This window comes from Cyprinodon variegatus, unplaced genomic scaffold, assembly GCF_000732505.1.
Source record: "Cyprinodon variegatus isolate N-32 unplaced genomic scaffold, C_variegatus-1.0 Scaffold115, whole genome shotgun sequence".
NCBI classification, from domain to species: domain Eukaryota; kingdom Metazoa; phylum Chordata; class Actinopteri; order Cyprinodontiformes; family Cyprinodontidae; genus Cyprinodon; species Cyprinodon variegatus.
The window spans coordinates 342,707-362,627 of NW_015150568.1; the positions used below are offsets into that span (position 1 = coordinate 342,707).

Below are 19,921 nucleotides of genomic sequence, written 5' to 3' on the forward strand. Positions count from 1 at the left end.
AGCTGATGTCCTTACAGCCTCTACTGCCTCATATGGCCTTGAAGGTAAATGCCCTGATGCACCTCTTTAGGCTGTAGGGTTTCTTCTGTAATTGTTGTGCAGTGGGAGATAGCTCTCGGTCAAAACGCTTGTTTCCTCCTTCAAAAGATTCTATAATCTGTTGTAAATTACAGAGAATTGCTGAAAGAGTTGTACTGTATCCCTTAAACATTTTTTCCAATTTTGTCACATTAGAACTACAAACACATAACCTTCGACTAAGACCAAGGACACATTAGAGAGGTCAGGAAGAAAGTTGTGGTTTAGGTTATATAACATCAGAAGCTTTGAACATCTTACAAAGCTGTGTTAAATGTAAATGTATGAAACAGCTTCAGGACACCCAACATGGCCTTCTTTCTAAACATACAAGCTTGGTGAGACGAGTAGCCTTGAGTTCCATGGTTAGAGATCCATAACAGTTTGATTAGTCAAACATTCTTAAACTTACGCCTTAATGAAAAGGTAGCAATAAGAAATCAACTGTTTAAAGAAATTATCTTGTTTCCCACTAGATAGACTCTCTAAACATGTGGAAATAGGTGCTTTGTTCAGATGGTACCAAAAAAAAAAATATGTCTACATTCTGCGAAACAATAAAACACGATAGTGGCGGTGTGATGCTATTGAAAGGGAAGGTAGTCATAGTTGATATAAAGATGGATATAATTACATTCCAAAAAATAAAAAAAAACCTATCCACTGGACTTTGTTTCCAAGTTTGAAGATGTTTTGCTTCCCATCCAGGAAGCTTTTTCAATTCAAAATGTAAGAATTAGTGTTGAGTTTGAGGCTTTATAGAGTGGAATAAAAACAAAGCATTGTTTTGGCTTAGAAAACAAGCAAATTGAACCAATCGGACCACCTCTTAGGAATGGGGGTCGTTGGGTTCCGTGTTACCCTGCAATACCAGATAGCTGTCTATGTCTCTGGAAGGGAGTGTCGCTAGAGAGAATTGTTGGCCTAGCTAACAAGGCGAGGTGTTCTGTTTCCCTGTAATTGGGTGGGGGTTGTGATGATAGCAGGAAGGAATTAACTCTATCTCTGCATTGAAGGTTTTTGAAAGCTAAAATCTCAGTCCCCCCCTTCTGTTTACGGTTGGTTTTTCTTTCTTAACATAGATGGCTTCCTTCACGCCCCTCTCAAACCACCTATCTTCTTTGCCCTCCAAAGAATGTCCTTTGTCCATAAGGTATAGATATACCACCAAGTGTTCTCCTGAGGAGGACTTTAGAGAACAGCTCTACTTGCACTTATAGTTAATTGGCTGACTCTTTTAAGGGCGGATTGTAGCACTGGATTCTCTTTAGGGATGAGACTAAAGGAGGCTGATTTCAAATGGAGTCCTCAGTTTGAATATTTTGTTTTTCAAAAGCATTTTTTTATCATGTAATTTTTCCTTTCAATTAAACATTTTGCACTACTTTTTGTGGTCTATCATATTAAATCCCAATTAAATGCACTGAGTTTTACTGTTATTTGGCAAAGTTGGAAAAGGTTAAAGGGGCTTAACAGAACAATGGCTGCATTAAAACTCCATTCTGATAGAGACTCTGTGTGTTTTAACATGATACCATGATAATTTGGTGTTAACGGGCTCTCTGCGCTTTTATACCACTGCAGAATGATTTTAGATGAAACAGGAGTGTGAAGGAGTGCATTAGTGATTGTTGCTGTCACTGCTTGCTGTCAGCTTTAGCAGATCGAGTTGCTGCTCTGCTGAACGTAGCTCTCTAGCATGTTCCCGGCACGCAAAACTTTATTCTGTTTCATTGTGACTTTTTCTTTATTACATATGATTTTTGACAAAATAAAAACAAAAAACTTAACTGTTTGCAAACTTGCCCTCATGAGAAACCCATTATCTGTAGAATTTTACACGCCTCAGCTTACAGAAAACTTAGATGTTTTAATTTTTATTACCGCTACCCTGCAACCAGTGTGTAGTTTATGAACATTTCAATCATTATGCTTAATCTTTACTTTTTTAAGCTTGTATCTATATCAGATCAAATATATGTGAACACTAGAAAGAAATCTGACACTTTGTTTTATCAACCATTGATCTAAGATTTCTTCATGTTTCTTTAAGTCTCTGTTTTGTCTGCTAATGTGAAATGTATCCGTATTCTTGCAGAAAACAGTCTAAATGAAGTTATTTGCAGGAATCTGCTGTGCACGTCTGTACTGATTGGTCCTGAAGATGTAAATGCGATTAAAATTGGATTTTTATCTATAACACTTTACACCAACTGCCTAAGAATTAGTGTCCTCTGTAAAGTTATTTGTTGCCTCACAAAAATAAGATCCCCCTTCCTCCTTTCCTCCATACTTTGTTTGACCTCACCAGCGACTGGGCAAACTCATCAAGGAAACAAAACAAAGCCATCTGGTTTCTCAGGCCCTGCTTTGCCCCTGCACTGAACAACAAACCAGGGGAAACTACCCTTTCCTGGTCCCAGCCCCAGCCCTGCCCTTTGCTATTCCCTGCTCATCCCTGTCTGATAAACCCCTCGTAGAGCCTTAGTAGACTTTTTTTTTGCAACACTTGCTCAGAAATATTTACCAGTAAATTTGACTTTGTCAAGTAAATAATATTTCACCGTCTCTTTTTATATTATAGAATTTAGTACTCATATGAGTTGGATATCCAAAAGCATGCTGTAGTTTGGCGAGTTACCATGATTTCTGATTGAATGGTAGCTCTTTTTGTTACACTTTGGCCCAGACTTCCGGCTTCTATCTGGAGTCTGATAATGAATATATATTGTTTGCGAACCTTCTTTTTTTAAAGAACATTCCAAAAGTTGGAAATTATATTTTTCTACATAAAAGTTCTCCAAAGATTTAATGTTTTGTTAAAGTTTTTGCTTTTATTTATGTGTCAGAGACTACTGCTCTTACTTCCGTTTACAATTAAGAGTTTACAGTTTTAAATGTTTGTTTTCAATCAGGCATTAAAATGAGCTTCTGCTTCAGAAATGCTTATAATGCTTATAAACTCTTCTTTTTTTCTGTCACATTAAATGTTTTAGATCTCCAGAATACTCCCAAATAAACTGAAGAAATAAAAAGGTAGATTTCAAAGAATTTAGTTTGATAAGGAAAAGATTTTTCAAATCGTCTCCATTTAAATAATAATATTAAATTACCTCTAAAGCTCTTGATTTGGGAGAAATCCTTTGCCTTGCAGAAAACCTTTCCCGTCAAGCTCATACCACAGCATTCGAACTGAACTGCAACATGAAGTTTAACTAGGTCGTCCCAAAATCTGATTTAGTGTATTTAGCCATTTTAATGTCAGCCTTTTGAAGTTCTATAATAATGCTTTATAAATCAATGGGATTCAGCTTACATTCACGAACCGATGGCAGGATATACTCATTTTACTGGATTTTCTGAAAGTAGCAGGTAGTTTAGCAACAAAACACCCCCAGACTAACACATTACCTGCAACATGTGTGATTGCTAATAAAATGTTTTGTTTCTGCAATTCTGTGTTAGTTTTATGCCAGATCTAATGGAACCTTCCAGAAGGTTTGAAGTTACTTCAGTCCAAATAATATTTTACTCAAGAATCCCCAAAAGTTGTTTTGAGGATGATAGATAAATGTGATAAAACAAAAAACAAAACATTCCCCTGCTTCTTGACCAGTAAATTTGGTCTTGGCTGCTTTCACTGCTGAAGACTTTTTCTTGGTTCCTGTGTGAACTTCTGGATGAGTCATTAATTCACTCTTGGAGCCGCTGCCGGGAATATTCCTTGGTTTTATGTCCTTGTTATGTGAACTGTGATTCATTGGAGTCCCAGAGCCTTAGAAGTGTCTTTCTTAAGTTGCCGGGATTGTCTTCCTTTTTAAGACCAGGCCATGGCCTGTTTTGTTTAACTCTTTTCAGCCTACTTCATATCGTTCTTGAAATTAAACTCAGCTTCCCAGAATATTGCTTAATTAAGGGGAATTAATTTGGAAATCTTTCGTTTGGATCAAATTCTACCCTAAAAAAGTAAATCATTATAAATGCCATTTTGTGTTGATCCAGGCAATCTCTGTGTGTACATTAAAAAAAAATCACTTAATTATCTGAAACATATAATGTATCAAATCAGAAACAGAAGATATTTTTATCTTTTTATATTTTCTATGTGTGGGCTGCGTTAAAGGCAATAACATGTTTAGATATCTGAAATGCTCATATTGACTAGGAAGAAATGCATTTGAGATATCTGGATTACATATTCAGTCAAGCTAATAAATGTCAAAATTGCCTGCCATACCCTACTACTTGGCAACCAATGGGAAATAAGCTGCAACCACCGGCTCAAATTGGATAAGTGGCTGAATGGCTCAAACTCACATGAATTCAACATGTAATCAACATGTATTTGACTTGTCAATGCGTACTTGACGTGTAGTCGACGCGTGATTAACGCATTCTCAATGCACTCTCAATGTGTAAACTACATGTGACAGATTGAAAGGCGAAGAAAACACATTAACAACATGCAAACAACACGTGTTAAACACGTGTTGTCTACTGTATGTGTCAGAAATCACGTGTCATTGAACCATTTGGCTTTTTATATTTGAGACTATATTGTTAAAGTGGATCATCTACAGTTGGAAGTGGGACACTATTTTTTTTGGAGCAAAACACAGTAACAAAAAAGCAAAAAAAGTATTTATAAATTTGTCAAAATATTAATGAAATAGACGGAATTACGTGTGATTTTACAGTTAAACTTAAATTCTGGAGGTAGCACACACACACATCATGAATGCCTTTGAGAAAAATTTAAAGAGCGACTTTAATCTAGATTAATCTAGATTAATTCCATGATAACAGTGAGATTATTCTGGATTGATAAAATCAATTTATGCCCACCACTAATTTATCCATCCATCCATCCATTTTCTTACACGCTTGTCCCGAGTGGGGTCGCAAGGGGTGCTGGTGCCTATCTCCAGCAGTCAATGAGCGAGAGGCGGGCTACACCCTGGACAGTTCGCCAGTCCATCGCAGGGCAACACAGAGACAAACAACCATTCACACACACACTCCCACCTAAGGACAATTTAGAGAAGCCAATCAACCTAACAGTCATGTTTTTGGACTGTGGGAGGAAGCCAGAGTACCCGGAGAGAACCCACGCATGCTCAGGGAGAACATGCAAACTCCATGCAGAAAGACACCACTAATTTATTTCACGTTGAATTTTCAAAAAATAAATTTGGCTGCCTAGAATAACAGGGTGGAGGGATGCAACATTAAAATTGATGCTATACTTGAAGTGTTTTGTAAAGGAAGCTTTCGTGTTCCCGCTTCAGATAAACCCAGCTATGCCTGCTGTGCTGCTTTACCTTCAGGTTATAACTTAAAGAAATCTGCTGAAGGTGCTATTAATATATTGAGCTTTACCTACAACTTCATACCTACACATGTAAGCCCAGTAGGTGTAGATGCTGTTTCTAATAAGAAAGAAGGGCATCTCAGGTATGTCTCAGTCCTTCAAATAGTCAATTTTCATGTGATCGTCCACATTTGTTCGACTCATCATGTCAAACATTTGTTTTGTGCTGCTTATAACAAATTAATAAATGCTAAGATTAAGACATGTATTTATTTGCTTAAAGAACGGCCGTAAAAGTCTGAAAACGCTAAATTTGAATAGGTTTCATTTCTCTGCTGATGTATTTTATTGTACAGATAACATCCTGGATGACAAACCAGACTCTAAGAGCCCGGCAGACAAAGAGGAGCAAAGTGTTGACGAATTGCCGAAGAGGATAAAGAAAACAGACATGATTCAGAGCAAAGGAAAGGTTAGGAACCTAAAGTAATAAACCAACTTTATTCCTTTGGAGGAGGAAATATCAATTACTGTTACTTTTTGATATAATTTTTTTTCCTTGTTCTGGTGCAGTGTGAAAACTAAAAATGATAAAGAGTTTTAGCCAAGAAATTAAGTTTCTATTGCTTATTGGCCTAATTTAGATTCATTTTAGTATCATCCTAGCTGTGTCTGCTTTTTGTGTGGACTTTATCTTCTGCATTCTTAAATGTGTGTATCTGAACCTGCAGGTTTTTGACATGGAGCTGGGTGAGGAGTTTTACCTTCCTCAGAACAAGAAGGAGAGCAGACAGATTGCCCAGGAGCTCTCTGACCTCATCATCTACTGCCAGGCTGTAAAGTTTCCTGGTAGGGTTTTACTTTATACTTTTCCTACACCAGAATGAGATTAAACTTCAGTAACTTTCTATTTTAGTTCCATTCTACATTTTCCTGTTATGGTTTTCCTTCTCCTTTTATATTTAAATTTTCCCACAGAGGGAACAATAAAGAATAATAATTCTGTCTTGATTCTTATTTTTTTTGTAGGTTTTCATGCTTTTGCTTTGGTTTATTATGCTATAGTTTTCTAAAGAATATTACACCATGACAGTTAATTATGCAGCGTTTTTTTTAAAATGCATTGAATATCAACTGGAATCCTGAGCTCTTATCCGCTCTTACCCTTCATTTGCTCCTTCATGACTCAAGAGTTCAACTTCAATTACATTTGAACATCGTCAGTTCTTCAGATCACAACGCTTTGCTTTGGTTTAAGCTCTCATGATGGTACTTTTATTATTCCAAGGAATCTGTCTGCATTCCTTGCTGTAGTTTATCTGAAGTATTTCTCTTTGTGCTTAAATATAAAGCCTTATCGGTTCTTTCACGTCTAAAGTATCTCCTTCTCTGTCTCTTTTCTTTTTTCTTTCAGTTAGATATACCCTTATAAACCCATTTGTGTTTCCACGGGTGTTTCATTTGCTTACAATTTGCAGAGAGTAGGATATAGGAAAGGAAAAATGATGCCTCATTTCTGTGCTATGCTGTGTGGCCACCTTAGCTCCTAAAAAAAATTAGCAGAAGCATTTAAATCATGAATTAATATGTATTTGCATTTATTAAAAGCAAATATGTTTTATTTAAAATATTCTGCTTTTCCTCACAGTTTAAGAATAAATTAGGTAACTAAAAATTCACTTTGAGAAACTCATATCTGAAAGAGGAAGAATATTCTTATCCTGCAGAGCAGCATGTCCACTTCTTTATCTGATCCAATCTTGCCATGTGGCACTTTTAACACTCAGAGTCTTGAATCCAATTATACATTTAGTCACTCCTCCTCTTATTTTGAAAGGTTCCTGATCCGCTTTACTCATCTGGACACAGAAAGAATTACAAAATTGACTAGATTGGCTTCTATTAGCAACAGTGAGCTAAAATAACGGATGATTCAACCTGCATGAATAACTGTTTGAAAAAAAAAAAAAAACAAGCAGCAGCTCAGTTTCATTTGATTACTTACAGTAGTCACAGTGTGACTCATGAAAAAGCTACTTCACAACCTCAGAGTCATAAGGATCATCAGTGGTTATTAAAAAAAAAAAAAGATCAGCTTTTGGTTTTGTGTGCTTAGCACTGAGATGCTCTATGCTTCACCAAGTACAGTGCAAGGTTAAAATTATTGAACAAAACAGCAAAACATGGTGAGCAAGAGCTGCCTTCAGTTCAATTGACTCATTCTGCTGTAAAATGGATAAAACTTGTTTATATTATGTTCTAGAAACCTCACGTTTAGTGGGAAATTTCACAGATTTTCAGGAACCTAGATGCCAATGTTGATATCCTGGGGTAAAGCTAATCTTTAGACTGAAAACGGATTTGTAAAAATCATTGTGATGCAGTGATGTATGTACACTCTGAGTTCCTGCATTCTGGAGATCTAGAAATAAGTAAAAATTTCTTAAATTAAGTGTATTTACCCTTAATTTGAGTAGGTAAATGAGATAGTTTGCCAATGCAATTAGTGTTTTTACTCTTAAAATAAGATAATTAGACAACATGCACTTGAAATAAGACAATTCAATTGTGTTTTCTCATTTTAAGTGTAAATTGTCTGTTCCGATGGCAAAGTGTCTCTTTTACCTCCTCAATCCAAGAACAAATGCATTTATTTTTAAGAAAAAATGATACATCTAGATTTAGATTTTTTTCCAGTGTGGACACTATTGTATGTTCTTAACCCTCTATTAAGAGCCGATATGAATGGAGAAGGAAGGTTATGTTTTATTTTTTTTTTCTTCTAATAAAAGACGTCCCTCTTGTCTTCACATTTTGGATACAGGTCTATCTACATTATCTCCGTCTGGCTCCGGTAGAGGGAAAGATCGAGGAAAGAGCAGGAAGTCCATATTTGGAACAGCTCCTTCTCGCTGTAGCACAACGGGGGAGGTGACCGCTCAGAGCCGCACATCAGGAAAAAGTATGCAGAGCTGAAAGCTGCTGTTGATCTAACAGGAATTAAAAACTAAGTATTAGATGAAAATATAATTTTTGAATTAAAAACATTTAAGCTTGATTGATCAATTGAAAGCAAATAAACAATATTTTTGCATTTATTATTTATTGATATGCAAATATAGACCTCCAGTCTCCATTTTTTTCTAATTTCACAAGTTTTCTCTGTCATTTCTACAGGTGGCTCAGAACGACTCAGTTGGGAGGAACAACAGACATCCCCCGTCCTCAACCCCCCCACCTCACTCAGCGCCATCATCCGCACACCCAAGTGCTACCACATCTCGTCTGTCAACGAGAATGCAGCCAAGAGACTGTGTCGGCGCTACTCTCAGAAGCTGATCCAGCACACGGAGTGCCAACTCCTCAGGACGTATCCAGCTGCTACCAGGATCGACTCCACCAACCCAAACCCGCTTCCATTCTGGTTGCATGGAATTCAGCTGGTGGCGCTCAACTATCAGACAGATGGTGAGAGCAATGTTTACCTGAATGGGTAAATGTTAACCAGAAAGTAAATGACCAAGGCCCCATGCTTGACAAGATGCAGTTTGTATTTGTTTGTTTACATGATTATAAGTGTTTATGTTTGCAGCCTTTAGGTCCAGATGTTGTTTCTTATCTTTCTTTTAAAGGTCTTAGATGCGTTGGGTGTCCTCTTCGTTCTGTCTCTGTTGTCTTGTGTTTTTTCGGAGTTTGTTTTCCAGCAGTTAAAAGGCTCATATAAGTACAAACCATTTACAATCTTGTTTCCAAACAATGCCGTTAGACTCTTAGGACCTCTGAAGCTCATTTGATCAAATCATTTATTTGAAATAGAAAAAGAATCACAGTAAAGGTCTGTGCATTTTTTTCAGTTCTAGACAATTATAAAGAAAATGGAGCAGTGAGGGAAAAAAATGTCACCTCTATACTCCATTTAAACTGGCAGAAAAAAAAACTATTTAAACCCCAGAAAAATCAAATTTAAGTAGCAGTAGGAACAGCTCACTGACACGGCAAGTGACTCGTTAAAATCGCCTCAGCTCTGACTGGCATGCTGTGGGAACCCCAGACCTGGGTTTACATACTAAATCATGTATTGATTTTGAGAGGAACGTAGGTACGTCACAACATCGCCCCAGTCCCGTGATAAATAACAAGCCCCAACAACCCTGCTTGTATTAGAGAAACATGGCACAGCACTGACAAGAAGATTTGTAGGCAGGTTTCAGGCACCGTTAGAGTACACTCTGGATCCCGTCCATGTTGCTCTCCATTATTTACTTGACAGATTTCCATAAAACTGTTGACATAAATGCTCACCCAGCGTGAAGCTGTCATCAGACACATAGTGGTGTTGAACAGTGGCCGCTCAGCTCGTCAGCACAGGGTTAGACTCGACTTTTCAGTTAAATGGTCAATCGGTTTCAAAAAAACTGGGGTTTTCAGTGTGAAAGCGGTTCTAATAACTAATTTCACTAGACATGAAAGCAAATGCTTCCATCAAACATGTCTGCTGAGGAACTTGGGCCTAATTTTTCTTTTCAGAATATTTTTATTTCTACCAGATATAAAGAGGCAGGGTAGCTTATGTTTACATTTCTTATGTTTCTTTCTGAGATCGTTTGGCCTACTTCATGTTGTGCAACCAACGATTATTTTGCAAATCGATTAATCTGTTGATAATTCTTTTTTTATAAGTCGATTAATAATCGGATAGCAAAATGTTCCTCAAAAATATTTTCTACAGAATTAAACAAGGTGAAAATGTTAACTTTTCCACTTGAAAAGTTCTGGATAGATTAAAAAGATTTAAAAATATTTATATATATATATATATATATATATATATATATATTTATTTTTTTTTACGATTTTAATAAAATTACTGCTCTAAGTGTTTTTTTTTCTATGTGTATCCGATATGTTTCTCTGTATTGTCTTACTTTCTTCTAATATTGAAATACGCTTAATTAAGAATATCTAAAAAAAAAAAAAAAACACACAAATCTTTTAATGGGCATAAACTTTTTACTTTAGTTTTTTTTTCTTCCTTTATATATTTCCTATTTCGTCATGGCAACATTAACTTAATTTAAACATAACCTCTACCTACATGAAGATAAATGTGACATGGAAGCTCACAATCATATTAAATATTTGCTTTAATAATATCTCTCTGTAATGGAGTTTGAAAGAATGTCAGGATTGAACACACTGAGACAATCTCATTCCATCTTAAGAATATTTTCCATACTGACAACATTGTTTCTGTGACCAGTCCCTCACCCTCCCTAAAGTCAGCCGACACTGCCGCCTTTCCCTGGAAACTATGTTTCTAGTTGGTTCCTCCTACCCCTTTGCTATCTTGTATGAAAAGTCCTGCAGGTTCTGTATGTTGAAAGTTCTGGTTTTCCTCCTCAGACCTGCCCATGCAGTTAAACACGGCGCTGTTTGAAGCTAATGGTTGCTGCGGCTATGTTCTGAAGCCCGCTGTGCTCTGGGACCGTAGCTGTCCACTTTATCAGCAGTTCTGTCCGATGGAAAGAGATCTGGAGAAAATGAGCCCGGCAGTGTTTTCCCTCACTGTGAGTTTAAACATCACTCTGCACCATCATTTCTGCATTGATCTTTTCCTTCCTGCTGTTTTATTCTCCATGTTCCAACTCTAAGACAACAGTCTTTAAGATTTATTTTGATTTATGTTACAGAAGAGTTTTCTTTCAGCATGTTTTTTTTTTATCTCTTCAAGCATTATGTCTGTTTCTATCTCCTCACATATTTTCCTATACATAGTGAATTCCAGTTCCTGTAGAAAAATACAAATACAACTCTTGGCTGTATTGCCTTTTTTGGATTACAGATGATAGTTTTGGCCTCTTTTTAAATTCCTGCTAAAGTTAATAAAGTATTATTTGCTGGAATTTCATAAACACTGATACAACAGAACAAAAGTAAAAGCAGGAATACCTTAAATATCTCAGACCCACCTGTTATGAAGAATCCAATGAAATATGTGCAATAAAAAATGTCTCCTGTTATGCTTCTCTCAGCTTCTTTCTGGACAGAACGTCTGTCCCGGCAGCAGCTCCGGCAGCCCATGCGTCGAGGTAGACGTCCTGGGAATGTCAGTGGACACCTACCACTTCCGTACCAAACCCATCCATCGCAACACCCTCAACCCCATGTGGAGCGAGCACTTTCAGTTCACCGTGCATTTCGAGGAGATGTGTTTCCTGCGATTCGCCGTGGTGGAGAACAACAGCTCCCAGATTACTGCACAGAGAACTCTGCCTCTGAAAGCCCTTAAACCAGGTTGGAGTTAAAAACACTATAAAACTAACAACATAAGATGTACAGTTCCCTACATAAGTATTCACACCCCTGGAGCTTGTACATATTTTCTTGTTAAAGCCACAAACTTGATTGTGTTTTGTTTGGTTGTAATGTCTCAGAGAAGCAGGTAATATAATTTAACCGGGAAGTAGGGAAAAGATGATAGTTGGAGTTTATCTGTGTTTATTTATTTGAATATAAATCCAGCTTTGCTGAAGCCTTAAAAGTATGTTAATATAGTGAATAATCAGTTTGAATAGGAAGAAAAAACACACAGACATGGTCAGAGACAGAATTGTTGAAAGGTTAATGCAGAGTTACGTTATAAATGTAATATACCACGCTTTGAATGTGTCAGAGGTTATTTTTTTTATCTGGTATTTGAAAAATTGGCCTGCAAAGCATGAAAAACCTAGATAGAAAACAACCCAACCTGAAACTGTGCAAAGAGAAGTTAAGCTAAAGAAGCAGCTAAAAGGCTGATGGTAACTCTGGAGGAGCTTTAGAGGTCCACGGCTCAGTTTAACAAAACTATGACCTCACTTCCTTAACTGGGCTAATGTTGGAGAATAGGAGTAACAATTCCAATTTGAAAATTAAGCAACAAGAGTTTCTCAAACCATCTGTGATGCAACAAACATATGGAGAAGGCTGTTTTGTATTTATGTTTGAATAGTATTCTACTAGATACAAAATTTTACACTTTACATTTTTGCACAGCAGAATTAACATGAAGGCACCATCTCTGCTGTGAAACACGCTAAAGTTTGTGGTTGTAATGAGACTACATGTCCAAACATTCAAGATGAATGAGTAATAAATATAAGAACATTTATGGTGGATCCTGTTTTGTCTTTTCCTTTACAGAAATTATACATATAAAAAAGAGCGGGTCCAAATAAAATTGTTGTTTTGTTTTAGGTTACAGACATGTTCAGCTGAGAACGCAGCATAACGAGCCTCTTGAAGTGTCCAGCTTATTTATCTACAGCCACAGAACTGAGGAAGGTCCCACAGGGGGCGCCACTCCCTCATCTTTGGTAAGACTCGCTCAGGTCTTGTGCTGAGATTGCAGAGGTTTCAAACAAGATTTGATCGCTTAAGTGTATTTGGAGAACTTCAAAGAGTTTAAAATGACACTTTCTCATTAAAGTTTAACATGCGATAGACTGCAGCTTATGAACGTTCAAAAGCAACTCCTGCTGCCCCAGTCAGCAACATCAAAAGTGGTTCTGGTTTTACTCTCTCTTGCTGTGAAGAGAGTGTCGACCAAAGCAGAAATGTCATGTTAGGATCTTTTCTAACCTGCTACCCTGTGCCTGTGTTTCTCCTTGCTCAGCTGTTCAGTTCAGAGGAGAAGCGTGTTTCTGAGCAGCATAGAGTGACGGTCCATGGAGCTCCTGGTCCAGAACCCTTCACAGTCTTCTCTGTCACAGAGCAGACCACCGCCAAACAGCTGCTGGACATGGTTCGTCATGCAGAGATGAAGAATTCAGTTGCAACTAAAGTTAAAGAGTTATTTCATATTTCCTTCTCTATCTCAAATGTGTTCAGGTTGTGACATCTGAAGGAAACCATTTAGAGTACTTCTTGTGTGAGGAGAAAGTGCCCCTTCTTAAGGAGAGAAGCGAGGTAAAGCGCTGCGCTCAGTACCGGGTCCTTGCACCTGAGGAAGAGGTGGTCAGGCTGGTCAGCAGTTGGGACGCCGAGGAGGGATATGTGGGGAGGATCTGCCTCAAAACAAGAGAGGAGGTACAACATCTGATCAGTCCCCTTCTTTACTGCGCAATATAGACACTGAGGCCCTCTTGTGTTTATTTAATGAAACTGCATCTTAATTAAAATCTAGTATTTCAGCTAACGATTATGTAAAATGTACTCGGTCAAGCTGCTTTGTTTTTTTTTGTTTTTTTAAGTCTGTTTCTTGTTGATATTATTATTTTAGAACCTAAATGACAAAGACACAGTGCTGGAGAGAGAGGAGGAGGTAACAGTGGGGGGGAAAGAAGGAGCAGGAGGTGGTGGGGGCAGTGGAGGAGAAGATGAGATGTTCTTTGTCCAGGTCCATGAAGTTTCACCAGAACAGCCTCACACCGTGATCAAAGCCCCGCGGTACAGCACAGCGCAGGACATCATCCAGCAGGTGAGCTTCCAAGGAGAATTATTAAACTAAGCCAGGATTCCAGCTTTATGATTATTATATAATGTTTTTGGCTGAATTCTGTTTCTTTTTGTTTGAGCAGACCCTGTCAAAGGCAAAGTATTCCTACAGTATTCTGTGCAATCCCAATCCCTGTGATTATGTGTTGGTGGAGGAGGTTTCCAGGGACACCGGTTCTAAGAAGTCCTCCACCACCAAGCCCCTTCAGCGCGTGCTGCTGGACCACGAGTGCGTCTACCAAGCTCAGAACCGCTGGAGGGGTGCTGGAAAATTCATTCTTAAATTCAAAGAGCAGGTAGCTCTAAACTCCATAACATATTTCCAGAACAATAGACTTTTTTTAGTTTCTTAGCTTAATTTTGTGATGATTTTATTATTCTAAGCTTATTTATAATTTATCAGTATTGGTGTTTTATTGGAGGATGCAATGTGCAGGCGCTGCATGTGCATCTGTCTATGTGCTTCATGTTCTAACATAGGATGCAAGAAATGCCTTAACATGCTGTTCAGATTCCCTGTAATGATTGCTGTTGTAAACCTGTCGCTGCTGTTGTATCATCCTGTATCTGCTCTATTTTCTCTGCTTTTTTTTGTCATGCTGTTTTATTTAGCATGTTGTCTGCCTTTTTCTATCTCTGTAATTTATTAACTTATCCTTTTTTTTTTGCATTTGACACTTTTTCTGTGAATCTCTGGAAATAAAACCTGCTGAATAAAGCTTGAACTTATCTTTAAATGCTTTCTTATGTGCTTTCTGTCAATGTCCGCAAAGTTAATAATAGATACAATCAGTTAATATATTAGATAAGCAAAGAAAAAAAGTTAATTCACCTTTGTCTAATTTGGATTCAAAATTGAATTTGGATTCTGCCATTAAAATAAATAAATTTCTTCTTCCAGTTGTTGCGGGAAGACAAAAAGAAAGTGATTTCCTTTGCCAGCGAGCTGAAGAAGCTGACCAGTCGCAGCCGCAGCATGACGACGGGCATGGCAGCGGATGGTCCAACGCAGAGTAAGGAGGAGCGAGCTGCATGCTGTGTGGCTCTGACAGAGCTCCAGGAGTGAGGCTTACACTTTTCCTGCTGCCTGTGCATGGAGAGGCAACAGAGGTACTTTATGTTGTCTGTAACATCTAACATTACAAACAGAGAACTGAGTGATAACAGAAAAAACAGCTAAATGTTTACAGATTTATGATGAGTATGCTTACATGTGTGCCCACAGTAACTTCTAAACCTACTGGATACAGTGGTAAATAATGGAGATATACATACAGTCCCTAACCCCTAACAATCCTTTCAAAATAAAAGCAATCAGAACGTTTATTTTTTATAACTTAAATTGATAAAAGTTTAAAACTTGTTACATTGAACATGATGGTAAAGGAATAAAATATTCTCCAAAGATCGCTATTAGAGAACTAAATCAAACATATTTTCATTTCATTACTAAGGCTTTTTAACAATCTTTCAGTGGGTTTGGTATGAAGCAAAGTTTAAATTTGATCTCTGATTAACAAAAGGGGAAACTGCAATAAAATATAAAACAGAAATAAAAACACAATTTTTTTTCTTTTTAGTTTGCACACTTTTTCAATGCAAAGTTCGGCTCATCGATTTTTTTGTGATTGTATTCTAACAGCATTTTTGCACATTTTCTTCCATTTCTTTTTGGCTTTTTTTAAATCGACTGTTTTGTGTAACTCTGTAACTGCAGTAAAAAAAAAAAAAAACAGGAGAAAAAACAACATAAGTTATTAGTCCTTATTTTAAACTTAAGTTAAACTTTGCTTATCACATTTTACATTTAACCCTTTTTAATGGATTAAGTATTTGAAGAGGGATAGTTGTCTTTGACCAGAGTGAATTTAAAGTAAGATTGATTTTTTTTTACCTACATTGACCAAATATTCTCACTTATAAACATGTTAAAAAATCTGGAACACTACTGGTCGGTTTCTTTTCCGAAGGCCACACTTTTACCGATTGGACAATTACAATAGAAATCAAATGACCTCTTCCTGAAAAAACAACTAATTTGTTATCACTGAGTATTAGATTATTTTAGAAACATGGTTATATTAACAGAAAATGCTTAATTTGACACAAAATACTTATTACTTGGCCACTTTTCTCTCTAGATCAACAGATTTGTGAAGCTGCAGCATCAAATATCAATAACAGCTAATGGTGGTTTTCTTACCCCAAGGTGCTATTCTCTGCTTCAGTTCTCTTAACAATGAGCTCCAATGATTTGTTGCTTCCTTTACCATCATTACATGATGGCAGGATAGGAATGGATCCCCATCCAGTCTGTTGTCTTATTGCTAAGGGAAATAGGCCTATTTGTGATGTTATATTTAAAAGATTTGTTCATTTTAAGGCTTTTAACACATATATGTTAGTGCCACTAAGTGCATGGTGTGCAGTTTGACTCCAGGATATTGTCTTTCTGAAAACAAAAAGCTCCATTGAAAATACAACCCTAACATTTTAAAATCCAACTGTTATGATTTTGTGTTCTGAAAGAAACGCATATGTGGAAAACATCAGATTGTTTTAGCATTTTCTTTCTAGATTCAAACCTTTATAATAAAACCATTTTTATTCTAACACCTCATAATTATATATAAAGTTCTCTAATATCCAATCGCAAAAACTTTTCTTAGATCAAGTTTGAAGCAAAGATTTTTTCCTCATGTTAGGGGGAGTGGAGGCACAGTGGTTATGGCCTAGAGCTTTTAATCCTGAGGTTGTGAGTTTGAGCCCCACTCCCACAGGCTGCCACTGTGGGTCCTTGAGCAAAATACCTTAATCCTAATTGCTCCTTAGGCGCCCCACGATGGCAGCCCACTTCTCCCCAAGGGGATGGGTTAAATGCAGAGGTAAATTTCTCCAATGTGAGATCAAAAAAGTCGCCATCTGCTGTGTTTGTTTTTGTTTATTTATTGGTGCATCCATGTTGGACCTTTTTTTTTTGTTTCATATCATGCTTCCTTTTTTCTGTGCTAACAAATACGATCCATGCTATGTCTGCTGCAGGGTATCTCTCTGCAGCTGCAGAACTGAAGGCTTGGGTGACTGACGGCAGGGTTGAGACCGGAAGGTTGATCCAGGGCTCCTCTTCCCCCTCCGCCTCCTCCTTTAATGGAGATCTCCAACCTTTCCACCTTCCCAACTGCTCTCTGACCCTCCGAGCCTTGAAGCTTCACCTGCTGCGGAACTGGAAAATCCACAAATAAGATCCGGGAGAGAAGCACTTGCACTGACTACTTGTGAACTTGGAGGTTTCCCCTTTTTCTTCATAGAAGTGTCTGAGTTGTCTTTGATATCTGGCTGGATTCTTAAAAAGAATGTTGACTGGATATAAACCGCGTTTCTTCACTTGAATGATTCAGGAAGCTGGATTCCACCGGATTGTGTTCGTTTTGTTTTTACAGTCATGTTTGTGGCTACTTTAGAGGGCCCAGAGTACCAGGGGCAGCTGTTATTAACCGCAGTCTTCAGGGACATTAAATAGCACTAAACTATTCCTGTCTTTTCTGATGAGCAGGAGGAAAATGAACCCTGAGGGACTTTCAGTGGAGAAAGAAGTATGAGTTTAATCTGCTTAATGAGCTGCTCAATGGATAACGGATTTTTATTTCTTTATTTAAAGCAACAGACTATCCACCGGGTTGTTTTGTTATTAAGATGATCCAACGGTGGCGACTAGTAGCAGATTGAGAAGGATGCTGATTAAAATGAAGGCAGTTTTAAGTATAATGCTATTCTTCCTCTCATGGCTCCAGAGATTATGAAGGAGGCAGGCAAGCAGGCTTGTTTAGTTCTTCTCTTTCTGTTTCAGGCCTGTAGCGCTGTATTAGCACAGTTTGAGACAGAGCAGTAGACTTGTCCACTTTTACGCAGTTATTCACTAATAGAAGTTGTGAGGCGTTTTGTTGAACACTAACATGCCCACACTAAGGACGTTTGAGGCATCCTAAAACAGTGGATGATAGGTGTACAATATTGGTTTCTGTTCAGGAGTAACTATGGAAACGTCTCCCAGTTGCTGCTGAAGAATGTTGCATAACTGCCTCTTAATTTTGAAGATGATTTTAAGGACATTCAAAACTGGCATCAAAAATCTAAGAGCTCACGTCTCCTATTAATCATCATTTTGGTGAAAAAAATTGATGCATGTTTCAAATTATATAGATTTTAGTTATATAGAAATGAAACTACATTTAGAACCAACATCCACACTAATTTGATCTAAAATTTTACCCCACTATTTTAAAAATTTTTATCTGTTGTAGGTCTTATTTTGATCATAATAAAATATTTTTTTTCTTTTTAGTTTTACACATTATTTCAATGCAAAGTTCAGCTCATGTGATTTTATTCTAACAGCATTTTGCACATTTTCTTCCATTTCTTTTTGGCTATTTTAAATGGTCAGAATGTCTTTTCTTTCTTATTTTTGTCTGTTTTGTGTAACTTTATTGCTAATCCTGTTTTTTTTCCTTCATTGTTTAGAATTTAAGAAAAATGTGAGATTAATTCAAGTTCTTCATATCAAGGTATCATCTGAGCTTAAAATCTGAAATACTAGACCTTTATTTGAAAGGAAAAGCAAAATTAGATTCAGTTTGAACCATTTTTTCCCATTTTTTTATGCATCAGTAGCTTTTCCTTATAAGGAAATTTTTTTTTTCTTTATTTCTTTGTTGAATTTTTTATGTTAATTTCTAATTATCTTTGGCTCCTCCTTATATTTGACTCAAATGGCTCATTTCCAGTAAAATTAGAAAATAAATAATATATGTTCTGTAATTATCCCCAATCCTATGTTTGCTATAAAAAGAAAAGAAAGTGAATTTCTACTGATCTCTAAATATAATTTATAATATGGTAGTTCATCTAATGGACTAACCAGGTTTTATTCTCATTATTTTTAGTTCAAATTTATTAAATGTTCTTTTGTAGGCTACATATTGATGATGTAGGGGGACGTAGGGTGATGTAGGTATGCGAAAGCTATAGTCAGTACACCCCACACCAAAAGATTATTTTAAGATTGAAGGTTTAATGTGTTTTAGCCACTTTTTAATAAACAATATATTTTCAGTTGGGTCTGTTTTTCTAGTGAGAAGAGCATCCATGTGTTAAAAAATGCATAAAGCAACCTCAAATGGCCATGAAATAAACATACATGGTCTGAATAAACTCATCAAATAAACACTGATGTTTATGTAACAAAGCATTCATTATTTAATCCATGAGTTGCTCTGACTAAACTCCTGCTTGCACAAATGGAAGTCATGTACGACTTTAACTCACATTCCAACATTTTACTGACTGACATTTTGTACTAATTTATTTAGAGTTTAAACTCTGACATTTTATCCTTTAGTTTTTACTTTAAGTGTAGCTCCAAGAAACTAGTTTGGATTTTAGTGCAATATTGAAGCCACACTCATTCACTCTATTAATTTCTACCTTATTTCTTTGATACATTCAGCTCTTAGGCTTGAACTGTTGTTTGTAATTGGTCAGAATTGATTTCATTCAAATGCGCTGATTATCATTTGACAGTGGGGAGGCAGAAGTGAGGTCTGTTCCCAGAGGCTTATGGTGATTAAGGTAGATAGAACACTGATCCCAGAAACCACAACTTCATGTCAGTGATAATGAAGCCTTAATCCCTTTATCCTGGCAGACTGCTGTTATTATTATGGATTACAATTTAAACACAGAGAAAAGCCATTATGTCAAGCAAAAGATAATACTTCATCAAACGACCATTACCTTCAGCTTCCCTTGCCTGGATGAAAGTGTTATCAGTGCACAGTGCAGGTAGGAAGTGTTTAGTGTAGAATCTGTGAGCTATCTGTTTTTTTCACACTCACATCCTGCTTTCCTTCTTCTTTACCTGTAGACCTGATATCTGAATGTAAAGTTTCTGGGTTTGTTTTTTACTTTTAAAAACCTGAGAGAACTGTGTGTTATTTATTTTAATGTGAAGCCCTGGTTGGCAGTAATGTTTCTGTATAAGTTCCTGTAAGTAGTTTT

The 19,921-nt window shown here is 36.9% G+C and overlaps 1 protein-coding gene across 5 annotated transcripts in view; it reads left to right on the forward strand.

Annotated features, from left to right (window-relative positions):
• plce1 (phospholipase C epsilon 1) overlaps positions 1 to 18,505 on the forward strand; it is a 115,038-nt gene extending 96,533 nt beyond the window's left edge. For 2 of the 5 annotated variants that reach the window (XM_015375240.1, XM_015375244.1), the window contains 14 exons: positions 3 to 44; positions 5,746 to 5,861; positions 6,121 to 6,238; positions 8,214 to 8,351; positions 8,567 to 8,857; positions 10,793 to 10,956; positions 11,422 to 11,683; positions 12,626 to 12,744; positions 13,044 to 13,172; positions 13,259 to 13,456; positions 13,650 to 13,847; positions 13,948 to 14,160; positions 14,766 to 14,877; positions 16,907 to 18,505. In XM_015375240.1, coding sequence (XP_015230726.1) covers positions 3 to 44; positions 5,746 to 5,861; positions 6,121 to 6,238; positions 8,214 to 8,351; positions 8,567 to 8,857; positions 10,793 to 10,956; positions 11,422 to 11,683; positions 12,626 to 12,744; positions 13,044 to 13,172; positions 13,259 to 13,456; positions 13,650 to 13,847; positions 13,948 to 14,160; positions 14,766 to 14,877; positions 16,907 to 17,106 — 2,300 coding nt within the window. In that variant the 3' untranslated portion in view covers positions 17,107 to 18,505. Of the gene's footprint in view, positions 1 to 2; positions 45 to 5,745; positions 5,862 to 6,120; positions 6,239 to 8,213; positions 8,352 to 8,566; positions 8,858 to 10,792; positions 10,957 to 11,421; positions 11,684 to 12,625; positions 12,745 to 13,043; positions 13,173 to 13,258; positions 13,457 to 13,649; positions 13,848 to 13,947; positions 14,161 to 14,765; positions 14,975 to 16,906 lie in introns of all 5 variants that reach the window. The other 3 variants (XM_015375242.1, XM_015375241.1, XM_015375243.1) reach the window with 3 other exon arrangements.
• The last annotated feature ends 1,416 nt before the right edge of the window (positions 18,506 to 19,921 follow it).